Source organism: Polyodon spathula, chromosome 2 (assembly GCF_017654505.1).
Source record: "Polyodon spathula isolate WHYD16114869_AA chromosome 2, ASM1765450v1, whole genome shotgun sequence".
Taxonomy (NCBI): Eukaryota; Metazoa; Chordata; class Actinopteri; order Acipenseriformes; family Polyodontidae; genus Polyodon; species Polyodon spathula.
Window position 1 is genome coordinate 44493512 of NC_054535.1, and position 13171 is coordinate 44506682.

The following is a 13171-nucleotide window of genomic DNA, read 5'->3' on the forward strand; positions in this document are numbered from 1 at the left end:
CTGTTGATTTTGGTACAAATAAAAACATGAAGCGTATAATCATAGATAAAAATGCATTTTATGAGTTTTAAATAAAGTTGTGTAAGGGCTGTGTTCATGAAGCATGTCTCTATGCATAATAAAGTGCACTGTATGAAAGTGGTACTATTAGAATTGGTTTTCCACAGATACACTTTTGGTAATAAAGTGCTGAATGGAAGCTGGGGTCCGTTCCACTTGGTCTTTGGTTCCAGGTGTTCTGGGTTCTAAAACATTCACACTTCAATTTGTGAGTCATCCTGGGCTGCATCTTTGGTCTCTTATTGTTTACAAAGCTACACTGTGAAAACCACAAGTAGTATATTTAAATATTTATAAGAAAATCTAATGGATGTCAATGATACGGGTCAAGTGATAATTAATAAAAGTGGTTAAGGCACAATAAATCTACTACCAAGCTTTCACCACGTTTTGTTTTTTAAGTGGAAGGAAACAGATTAATGTTACAGTTTATAGGAGAGTTGTGAAGCATTTACAGATAAAGATGCATCAACAGTAGTGAAATATTAAATTACTAGAGTACTGTATTAAGTTTGTGTCTGTGGTATAATATAACCTACTGAAAAATATGAAAACAAAAATTACTAAATATCAAGGTATTGACAAGACTGAACATTGCCAATGATATATCATAATGATATTATAGCAGTTATTTCATAAATATATGTATGTTTTACTGACAAATTTAATACTGGATATATTTGGAAATGGCTTGTCCAAAACATATTTAAATTACATTCTTTTACTATTGCTTTACAAAATGATAAATACTGGTACAGTACAACCACAGTTGGACAAAAGAGAAAAAGAAAAATCTTCTGCACAAAATTATCTGTGCATTCTTTTTTTTAAAATGTTAATCAAATTTACAAATTTAGTATGGTATTAATATGAAGTTTCAGGGTATCTGCAATCATAAAACAAATTCAATTCAGATTTAATTTAGCACCAGTATTAAAATTGCCCGTGCTTTTCTCATTTGACCAAAAGGTGGTGCTGCAGTCAATGCTAAAGAACTGTGCAGATCCAGCAACATTTTTAAAATGTTATTTTATGAAACTAATCAAAACAAACCTTCCATGATGAAATTGTCCAAAGCAAGATATGGATAGTAATTAAGTACAAGTTCTTTGTTTAAAACTGTAAACAGTTTAATTGGTTAAATTGCCATGCCACTATTTGTTTACTATACAATTAGTATAGTTTGTGAAGAAAAAACAGCAGTAGGATATTTATGGTAAGCCATCTGGCAACCTTTATAACTATGTTATAAGATAATAACTTCCAACAAATATATATATTATAGTACTAATAACTTCCAACAAATATATATATATATATAGTAAGTAATTTATTACAAAATTGCATAAATAATACTGTACTTAAGATACATTCTTCAAATCTCACCAGACCTGTAAAATCATATAACTCCTCAGGTTTAATAACATGCCGTTATAAAAATAACCTTAAAATATTGAAACACAGATTTTCTGAATGACTAGGAATTGGGGGATGGGAGGCTGTAAGGAATGTGATTCAGCTGCTTGCAGAGACAACAGAAAGCAAAGTTTGAAAGAGACTGAATGAACATGTGCTCGTTATTTGTAGATAACAATGTATGTGTTATATATATATATATATATATATATATATATATATATATATATATATATATATATACTATATATATATATATATATATACTGTATGCTCCTCCATATATATATATACACACTACCTTTTGTTTGCTGTTTTGAGTGATGTTTTCACCTTCACACTAATATTCCTGAAATCTTGGATACCAGCTTTATTATATTGCAGAGGGTTGGCATTTAGGAGATTAAATAAAAGTGTACAATAGTTACAGCTTAGGGCTGGGTTTCTGAGGCTGTGGGGCAGGCTTTGCAATGTGTGCTGTTTAATTAGCTGTGGGATAGGAGGGAGCTTCAGAGAGGCATGTTCAAGCTGTCAGAGGGTGGAGTCTTGGGCTGTTACAGTCTCCTGGTTAAGTATTACCTGCAGAGCTCCACAGAATAAGAAGTACACTTGTCCCATGTATGGCCACAAAGCAGGAGGGGACAGCAGCTGTATGCATCTTCACTAGCTTTCATTCACTAGATTATTTATTTATTCATTTAGCAATCACTGGGAAACTTGAAAGAGCTATATTGGATTCTAAGAAGACAAAGTTGTGGGGCAACTAACAATGGATATGGCTGGTTGTCTGCAAAATACCAGACTGTCTCAGGCATCAGCACTTGTGATATGCCTACTGGTGTTGTGTTCTTTAAGCTTTTCCACTGTGGGAGCACAAGATTTTGATCCTGCTTTCCTCTTTGGACCCAGACCAGGACCTAACTCTGAATCCATTCTGATAGCCAACAGTGGGGTACGGGTGCCTTTTGGGAGATCCATATTTATAGACCCAATCAAAGATCTGGTGACTGAAGTGCAGCCCGGGGACAGGTGCTACATCACAGTATTAGAAAATGACCCACTCTCCCAGAGACCCGGTATGCTATCTCCAAAGAAATTCCCTTGCGCTTTTGGGGCGGAAGAAGTGAAATACACTCACTTTGGATCAAGAAGCCCAAACAAGGACAGAGTGAGGCTGCAGCTGAGGTATGACTCCCAGACTGACACCATTATCATCCCTTTCATGCTGGAGGTGGAGGTGGTATTTCAACAATTGGAAGTCCTAACCCGCAACATGCCTTTGGTGGTGGACAAGCTCAACGGAATCAGCAACCCTATTGACAAAAAGGTACTGGAGTTCACTTACAACGGCAGCTCGGAATCATGCAAGGTCACCACCCTGATCAGCACAGGAGGTCTACCAAGGTATGGCACTCTTTTAAATTACACTTCCAATGGCCAGATGATAGACTGTGATGCTTTTGTTAACCTGGGCATTCGCTATAAGCACACCTCCATCACCAACTCCCCAAACAGAGACTATATTCCCATGTTGGTAGAGTTATTGGATAAAGAGGGAAACCCCGTGAAGCAGGAGTATTTTCAGATAATGGTTAGGATCAAAGAAGGCACAGAAAACACCCAACCCAAGCCCAGTTTTGTTGCTATGATGATGATGGAAATTGACCAGTTTGTGATGACAGCAATTACCAATGATATGTTAGCAGCTGAGGATGTTGAGTCTGATCAAGATGATTTAATTTTTAATATCACTTCACCACTGGGCTATGAGCAGGGCTACATCATTAGCACTGATGACCAAAACCTACCCATATCCTCATTTTATCAGAGGGACATCAACGACTTGAAAATTGCCTACAAACCACCATCTGCAGACATAGATCTGGAGAGAATCTTTCAGATTGAGTTTGAAGTTGTTGATACCGAGGGTGCTGTCTCTGATACCTTTGCATTCATGATTGTTGTAAAGCCAATGAACACTTTAGCTCCGGTTGCTACTAGAAATACCGGACAGCTGCTGTTTGAAGGTCAGTCAAGAGCACTTTCCAGCACCCAGAATTTAGAAATCAGCGATGAAGATAATCTTGAAGATGTCAGAATTACTGTCATTGATGGCCTGAAGCATGGTGAGCTGACAGTCTTAGGGGCCCGCAGAAAGTTTTTCACCCCTGCTGATTTAGATGCTGGTGTTGTGGTGTATCAGCATGATGGCAGTGATACTTACAGTGACAACATTATTTTCCGCATGACTGATGGTGAACATGAAGTTGAGTTTTTGTTTCCAATCACCATTGCTCCAACTGATGATGAACCCCCAATTATAAATGCCAACACAGGACTTGTGCTGTTCAAGAATGAAATTATGCAGATCTCACCTTTCATTCTAAGTGCCACAGACATTGACTCGGAGGACTCTTCCATTAAGTTTATAGTGGAGCCCCCTTATTCCACAGTAGGTGCATTGCTCCTGAGGCAAGCAGAACAGCCTTCAGACCTGTCTGCATGGCAATTCAGTGAAAATGAAGAGCTTTTTGAACAGGTGGTTAAGGAATGGTTTCAGCAGGACATCTTGGATGGAAAGTTGTTCTATCGGCACATTGGACCTCACAGCACTACCACTGTCATGGACCAATTCGTTTTCCGTGTCCAGGATGACAACGATCCCCCCAACCAGTCTGGTGAGCACATCTTCACAATTAAAATCCACCCAGTGGACGATCTCCCACCCGAACTCTTCTCAGGCACCTCTTTGCACATGACTGTAAAAGAGTATGAGCTGACACACTTTAAAAAGAAATTCCTGCGTTATACAGATCTGGACTCTGATGACAGAGATCTGAAGTATAGTGTTGTTATGCCTCCTACTGATACAGATGAAAACAACCCAGTGTTGCTGGGAGAAATAGTTTTGACTGAGAACCCCAATATGGTCATCACAGAGTTCACACAGGCTCAGGTCAACCATCACAAAGTGGCCTACAAGCCCCCAGATCAGGAACTGGGCATCACTCCAAGAGTAGTTCAGTTTAGATTCACTGTTGAGGACACTGCTGGTAATTCAGTGGATGGCATCTTCACAATCTTCTTACAGCCTGTTGATAATATGCCCCCCCAGATTACCAACACTGGTTTCACTATATTAGAAAGAAACACATTTATAATAACCAGGACTGAGCTTGATGCTACTGACCCGGACACAGATGATGATGCAATTACATTCACTTTAACCCAGGACCCCAAGTTTGGACTGCTGCAGTATTTTGGCCTTGATATGTCAATAGGAGAAACATTTGTGTTGGACGACATTGCCAACGGCCGTGTTGCATACATTCATGGCGGTGAAGAATCTACCAGTGACACTATAAAGCTTGATGTAAGTGATGGATTTCACGAGCTCCCTATCGTTATCAGAATCAAAGTTAATCCAGTTGATGATGAAGCACCAACCATCCTGCTTCCCTCTGGCCTGCTGGGTTCTTCCATTGATGTCCTGGAGAATGGGACAACTGAGATCACCACCAATGTGATTCAAGGCAGAGATGAAGACACTGATGACCTGATGCTCACTTTTATAGTTGATGAGCCTCCAAAACTGGGTGAAATCTTGGTTAATGGATTACCATCTGAAAGGTTCACCCAACAAGACATGATCAATGGGGCTGTTGTATATGCCCATACAAGTGGCGAGATTGGACTTTTTAAGGCGCATGATTCCTTCAACCTTACCATTTCTGACCTGTCAGACGAGTGGGTTGTTGGAGGTAACAAAGTCCAGGGTGTCCGTGTGCATGTAACAATCCTCCCAGTTGACACCATGGCTCCCATAGTAACAGTAGGTGATCATTTTACGGTGCTTGAAGGAGAGAAAAATGTTATCTCCCTTGGAAATATCAATGCTGAAGACGTGGATACAGACAATGATGATATTTTGTGCACCATCATAGTCCAGTCCACCTCTGGATATATTGAAAACATCTCCCCAGCAGATGGATCTGAAAAATCAAGAGCAGGTACTGCCATCACTGCCTTTAGCATTAAGGATGTCCGTCTTGGCCACATCTACTATGTGCAGAGCATCCACAAGGGAGTGGAACCTGTTGAAGACAGGTTGACATTCCGCTGTTCGGACGGCATTAACTTCTCACAGCGCCATTTTTTTCCCATTGTCATCATTCCAACCAATGATGAGAAGCCTGAGATCTTCATTCGAGAATTCATTGTCATGGAAGGCATGAGCCTGGTCATAGACACGCCCATTTTAAATGCTGCAGATGCAGACATTCCAGGAGATGAACTTGAGTTTGAAATAATCACACTTCCTGAGCATGGTAGCATTGTGCAGCAACTGACAACAGGCACTATTCCAGTCAAGAATTTTACCCTTGAGCAGATCAAGGAAGGATCCAACATTGTCTATGAACACGATGACTCCGAAACCAAAGAAGACAGCTTTGAGATTCGACTGACTGATGGTAAACACACAGTAGAGAAAAAAGTTCTTATCATGGTCATCCCTGTTGATGATGAGACTCCAAGAATGACCATAAACGATGGCCTTGAAGTTGAAATTGGTGAAACAAAGGTAATAACTAACAAAGTTCTCAAAGCAACAGATCTGGATTCAGAAGACAAAACTCTCTCCTACATAATTCGTTTTGAGCCTGTACAAGGTTTCCTTCAGCGCATTACTACTTTGGGAGAATTGGTTGGCAACATAACCATTGGCATGAACTTTACCCAAGATGAAATAGATAAAGGGCTTATACAGTACATCCACACTGGCCAAGAAGGAGTGCGGGACCTTGTGAAGTTTGACGTCACAGACGGCATCAATCCATTGATAGACAGATACTTCTATATCAGCATTGGCAGCATAGACATGGTCTTCCCTGATGTAATAAACAAAGGTGTGACCCTCAAGGAAGGTGGAAGAGTGACCCTCACCACAGACCTGCTGAGCACCACAGACATCAACAGCCCCGATGAGCACCTGAGCTTCAGTATCACTCAAGCTCCCAGTCGCGGTCACTTAGAGTGTACAGACTACCCTGGAGTGCCCATCACCACCTTTACTCAGCTGCAGCTGGCAGGCAACAAGATATACTATATCCACACCTCCTATGATGAAGTGAAGATGGACAGCTTTGAGTTTGAAGTAACAGACGGCTACAACCCAGTCTTCCGCACTTTCAGGGTCTCCATCACTGACGTGGACAACAAGAAACCAGTTCTCACCATCCATGACCTGGTAGTAGCAGAAGGGGAGGTGAAACTGATCACACCCTTTGAGCTGACTGTTGAAGATCGAGACACCCCAGACGACACCTTACGCTTCACCATCACCCAGGTGCCCGTCCATGGTCAGCTGTTGTACAATGGCAGCTATGTGGTCACCAGCTTCACCAAGGAAGACCTAAACGAGAACCTTATCAGCTACAAGCACGATGGCACAGAGTCCAGCGAGGACAGTTTCTCTTTCACTGTGACGGACGGCACCCACACAGAGTTCTACGTTTTCCCTGACACTTTCTTTGAGACTCGCAAGCCCCAGATGATGACCATCCGGATCAACTCCATCGACAATGGCATCCCCCAGATAGTAGTCAACAAGGGTGCCCCCACTATTAGACTCCTGCATACTGGCCACTTGGGCTTCATGATCACCAGCAAAGCCCTGAAGTCTGAAGACAGGGACAGCCATGACAAGTTCCTGAAGTACCGCATCTCTGAAGAGCCCCTGCATGGCTACATTGTCAACACGGCTCTGGGAAACGACAGCGTCAAAAGCTTCTCACAAGGTGAGTGTCTGTTTCATCTGTTGTGTTTAAATGTAGAAAATTAGTTTTGTAACAATGCACTGCACTTTTACTGCAGTTTAACTACAGTTTTTCAAAAGTAAAAAATAAAGGAAAACCCTATTGGAAGACTAATATTGATTCATAATAAAAAAAGACATACATAATATGTAATTCCATTGTTATTACCAAAAATACCAAATTTATAAAATGATAACCTAAATATGTTTTAAAATGGTAACCTTTCAGTGTTTGTGATTAATATTGAACTTTTTTCTCAATTTCTTACATGTTTAATATCCTGTTATGTATGTTCTGTTGTTTCTGCATATATCATTATTTGCCTAGCTTTGAAACTATTCCTGCAAAAATAAGATGTGGATTGTGAGGATGTGAGGTGGGGGAAAAAACAGTGTTGCCTAGGCTTCATTGCACAATGCTGCACCGAAGGGTTTTGGCATACAGTGCAACACCAGTATTCTTCCCCACCTCAATTCCTCACAATCAGCCTTCAGGAATCTATTCAGAAACATTTTAAAGCATGTCAAATTTAAGTAGAAACAACAATAGAGAATCACAGAGAATACACATAACAAAATATTAAACAGATAAGTGACAGAAACCACATTAATTCTGATAGTTGCTCAAACTGATTACTGTATTTTTAAAACCAAAGCAATTTTAAAATCATTGATGCCTACCCCTTTCTATAATATTCTAGCTGATATCGATGAAATGAAGATCTGCTATGTCCTGCGTGACGGGGACAATGCCACCAGTGATATCTTCTACTTTACAATTGAAGACAACGGTAAGAATACGTGATGTTTTTGCTTTCTTATTCTAAATACTGCTAGTGTTCTTACAATGTAAGAAGAAGTTAAACCATACCATTCAATTGACTCTGTATTGCATCATGCTGTGGACCAGAAGAGAACTGAGGTTAATGCTCCCAGTCTTTTTCTCTTTCTTATTCAACAACACACAGCAAGCATGAAGTGTGGCACGATTGATAACCTCATCTCTGGCTGAATACACTTCAGTACTGAGCTTTCTGCTCACCCCACCACTACAGAAGTTGGTCCTTTCATCACAGATCAGGGTCACATGGCATATCACGAAGATATGTGCTTCTGGACCCCCAGATTAACACTTTGTTGTTTTTGGTATATAAGTTTGCCACACTGTATACAATGGTGAAAAACAGAATTGCATATGAGAACAGTATATCAAGAAAAAAAATTGTTAGAAACATGTTAAATGCACAGTATACAATTGGAAAAACATGGTAATTTATGTTAAAGCTCTGCTTATAACATTTGTTACATACAGCACTCTGTGCTAAAACTTTAACACTTCCGTACTTAGTTTTGTAACTTAGTAGCTATCCGGAATAATACAAGCCAAGGGTATAAAGCACAGTAATTAAAATCAAGCTTTAGTGAAGGTTTGGATTTCAAGGTTCATAGACTCTGACTATGAAGATCTTACTTCTGGAATATGTTAAATAAAGGAGTTAAAACATTATAATATACAGTTTTATAGTGGTCTTATTACTGGAAATGTTTGTGATAAAGTAAGTATATATGGTGGGTTCTTAAAGGAGCATGTTTACCAGTTTAAGGGCTACTGATCTGTTAATTTCACAATAGAGAGCATTTGGAAACAATGAAGCAGTAGATCTTTCAAACATGTTCTTGTTAACCTGCAGTGCTGCTCTCTTCTCCTCTCTGACATGTATAAAATGGAAAGGGCATTAGATTTCAGTGGCTGTGTTTATTTTTATTTCTGCAAATTCAGATTTGGTCAGATGTCACCTGAACCATCCTTCTTGGGTTTCATAACTCACAGCTCATTAGTTTGCTATTGATGTTACCTTGTTCAACAACATGTCTGGTATCTGGTACAGTAGAAGAATATTTTGCATATCGTCACAGAGACACCAGTGCAGTACAAAGGTGCAACATGTGTGGGGATCATAAGTACAGTAATAGCAGCTCATTGCTTCAAAACCTGAATGCTGATCATTTATTGAAAATAGTGGCATGCTAACAGGCGTGTGTTTCTTCTCTAAGTTTGGTATTGTAAACCCCAGGTTCTGATTGAAAGTCAAGATACTCAGAAGAGTGAACTATTCTTAAAGTCGTTTCTACAGTATAGCTGTATTTCTTTTGCAGCAGTCCTTCAGCTCTGATAAAAAAAAAATATAAATTATATATATATATATATATATATATATATATATATATATATATATATATATATATATATATATATATATACTGACCACTGACCAGTTCTCTCATATTACCGAATTACAAACGGTACCTTAAAATTTCATTCTGTTTGAGATTTTATTTTTAAACACTGAAACTCAGAATCAATTATTGTAAGGTGACATTGGTTTTATGTTGGGAAATATTTTTAAGAAAAATAAAAAACTGAAATATCTTGCTTGCATAAGTATTCAACCCCCACACATTAATATTTGGTAGAGTCACCTTTCGCTGCAATAACAGCTTTAAGTCTTTTGGGGTAAGTATGTACCAGCTTTGCACACAGTGTCGGAGTGATTTTGGCCCATTCTTCGGCAGATTTGTTCCAGGTTGTTCAGGTCGGTTGGACAACTCTTGTGGACCGCAATTTTCAAATAGAGCATAAGTATTCAACCCCTGTGCTGTGGAAGCTCCCAGTTTGCACCGATGAAAGAAATTGCCCTAACGAGGACATAGTTACCTTACCATTGGCCTCCACCTGTGAACCATTAAAGTTGCTGTCACATTTTCTGGATAAAAACCCCACTGTTGAAGGATCATTGGTAAGGCTGTGAATCTAAAGGAAAATGAAGACCAAAGAGCATTCTACAGAAGTTAGAGATAAAGTAATACAAATGCATAGATTAGGGAAAGGGTACAAAATAATATCCAAGTGTTTCGATATCCCAGTGAGCACAGTTGGATCAATAATCAGGAAGTGGAAGCTGCATCACACCACCCAGGCACTGCCAAGAAAAGGCCGTCCCTCAAAACTCAGCACTCAAACAAGAAGGAGACTTGTGAGAGAAGCCACAGAGAGGCCAACAATCACTTTGAAGGAGCTACAGAGTTCAGTGGCTGGGAGTGGTGTAATGGTGCACCAGTCAACCATATCAAGAGCTCTGCATAACACTGGCCTGTGGGAGGGTGGGAAAGAAGCCATTACTCAAAAAGCACCATCTGAAAGCATGTCTGGAGTTTGCCAGAAAGCATGAGAGTGACCCAGCTGTGATGTGGGAAAAGGTTTTGTGGTCAGATGAGACCAAGATAGAGCTTTTTGGCCAAAACTCAAAGCGCTATGTGTGGGGCAAACCTAACACTGCCCATGCCTCAAGACACACCATCCCTACAGTGAAGTATGGTGGTGGCAGCATCATGCTGTGGGGATGCATCTCATCAGCAGGGACTGGGCATCTTGTTACAATTGAAGGAAGAATGGATGGAGCAAAATACAGGAAAATACTGCAAGAGAATCTGCTTCAGTCTGCTAAAAAACTGGGAGGAAATTCCCCTTTCAGCAGGACAATGATCCCAAGCACAAGGCCAAAGTCAACATTGGAGTGGCTCAAGAACAAAAAGGTGAATGTCCTACAGTGGCCGAGTCAAAGTCCTGATCTCAATCCCATTTGTAATTCAGTAATATGAGAAAATTGGTCAGGGTCTGAATGCATTTATGCACATCAAAGCTTTTAAAAAGGTGCTGACTAATATGAGACACTTTGTAGACTAAAGAATGTCTGGTGAACTAACCATCCATGCATACCTTGCTTTATTGTTGATATTTGTGAAGTCAGGATTGTGAAGTCACATTGTGTTGTTTACTTCACTCTGTCAGAATCAAAATGTTTTTGAAGCAAATAAAATGTAAGACAATTTTGCTGCACAACATCAGTGGTGACATCTTAAAGAATACAACATCAAATATATATAGTGAATGTACAGCGAAAGCTTACAAAATATAACAGGTGGACAGCTATTTTAACTACAGCTGTAAATGTAAAGAGCCATCTGAGTTTGTGAAATGCAATCCTAGCAGTTAGGTTTGGACTGTAATTATGCCGTATTGAGAACTATTGGAAGATCACCACTCTAGACGTATTGCTTTTTAAACATGCAGCAGTCTAGCCACTGTCATGAGTCTCTCATAAATTCCTTCTGTAATAGAAGCAAAGCCCACACCATCAGTCTTTCTATTAGAGTGCACTTGGAGTGGTGCACACTTTAATTGGAACACTTGGGTAAAATGGGTAAATAGTAGGAAAGCTAACAGCTGTCTCTAATTATCTCCTTTATTACACACTGTTAATTGAAACTTTTAATATGAACATTAAGGGGTGAAGAAATTGCACAAGATTCACAGTTTTAAATTAGTTACCGTGCAACTGTACACTAGGTGTCTTAACCTTTGTTGTAGCGTTAATGGGCATCATATATCTATATATATATATATATATATAGAATATAATATATATATAATATATCTCATTATATATATATATGATATAGCAGTAAGCTACCTATAGCTACCTATATATGCTCTATGATAGATTAAGATACCTACCTACCTAACCAACATGTATAGCAGCAGGACAGTGTCAGGAATGAGAGACTCAGAAACAAGGAGCTGCAGCTGCAGTTTTAGCGCATATGCACACTTTTAATAAGCAAACAAACAAACAAACAAACAAAACACAGGAACAAATACACAAGGGCCAAAATAAAAGGTTTAAACAAAATGATACTGTATACAAACACTGCTGTCAGGCTGGGTATTTGCATTCACTGAACAGTACAGACAATACACAGTTTACACCACCTCACCTGAGCTCCAAACTCAAACACCTTCCCCAAACAAAGCATTTCTCTTTTTATACATGTGGCCACTCCCCAGTTAGCACTCAATTACTTAACTGGGGAATGGTCACATCTGTAATTGCTGGCAGGGACAGATTTAACCCCTTGCCTGCCAACCTTACATTCCCACACACAAACTATATACATTTAGGGCTTTTGCCCTGCCACAATAGTCTGGCTTGAGAACTTGTTTTTTTAATGGTGTTTTAAATTGTTCAATAGTTTATTCATCATTAACTCAATGGGGACCACTTCAGTGATCTAAAGCAGCAACAGAGCTTCATATATGCACGTATTTTAAATAAACAATCTGCTCTATCACTGATTTGTTATTATATGAATTGATTAATTATGTTAAGTGGATTTTGGGAGTGGGGGTGATTTGCAGGTAGTCAAAAACACCATTCTGTTTTGCACATTATGTCAAAGGGTTAAATAAAGCATTGGGTCACTAAAATTAAAACAACTATGGCCAAACGAACAGACACTAACAAACTGTGGACGAAACAAACAAGTATTGTGCTGGTCCTGCTGGCAGAAGGCACAGGTATAATTGTCCATCAAATCAACTGTACGAAGGTCAGGCTTGAAATCAGGACAAGGATGTGTAGCAGTAAGAATACCTCTGTTTAGAAAGGGGAACAAGGCTAAAATATGCACAAGAACACAGAAATTGGACTATGGAACAATGGTCAAAGGTGCTTTGGACTGTTGATGGATGGACAACGACACCTGTGCCTTCTGCTAGTTTTGTCAATTCAACGCTTGACTTCTTTATATTCCTTAAGGATATTATCTTCAAGCATTGCTCATCCTTGTTAGGCAGATTTTTGGGTCTTCTAGTCTTGGGTTTGTCAAGTATAGGTAATGTTTCTCTGTACTTGTTGATTATGCTTCGGATACCACACCTTGAAAATCAAGTAATGCGAGTTATTTCACTCAATGTTTTTCCTTCTTTATGTAAGTCAAGGTTGTTATAATAGTAGAAAACACTAGTGGAGGCTTTGAGTA

The 13171-nt window shown here is 39.3% G+C and overlaps 1 protein-coding gene across 1 annotated transcript in view; it reads left to right on the top strand.

The window, feature by feature from the left end:
• The first annotated feature begins 2107 nt into the window (after positions 1-2107).
• The window catches only part of LOC121297020 (FRAS1-related extracellular matrix protein 2-like), a 63912-nt gene continuing 52848 nt past the window's right edge, over positions 2108-13171 (top strand). Inside the window, exons 1-2 of the mRNA XM_041223036.1 lie at positions 2108-7274; positions 7993-8082. Coding sequence (XP_041078970.1) covers positions 2246-7274; positions 7993-8082 — 5119 coding nt within the window. The 5' untranslated portion in view covers positions 2108-2245. The remainder of the gene's footprint in view (positions 7275-7992; positions 8083-13171) is intronic.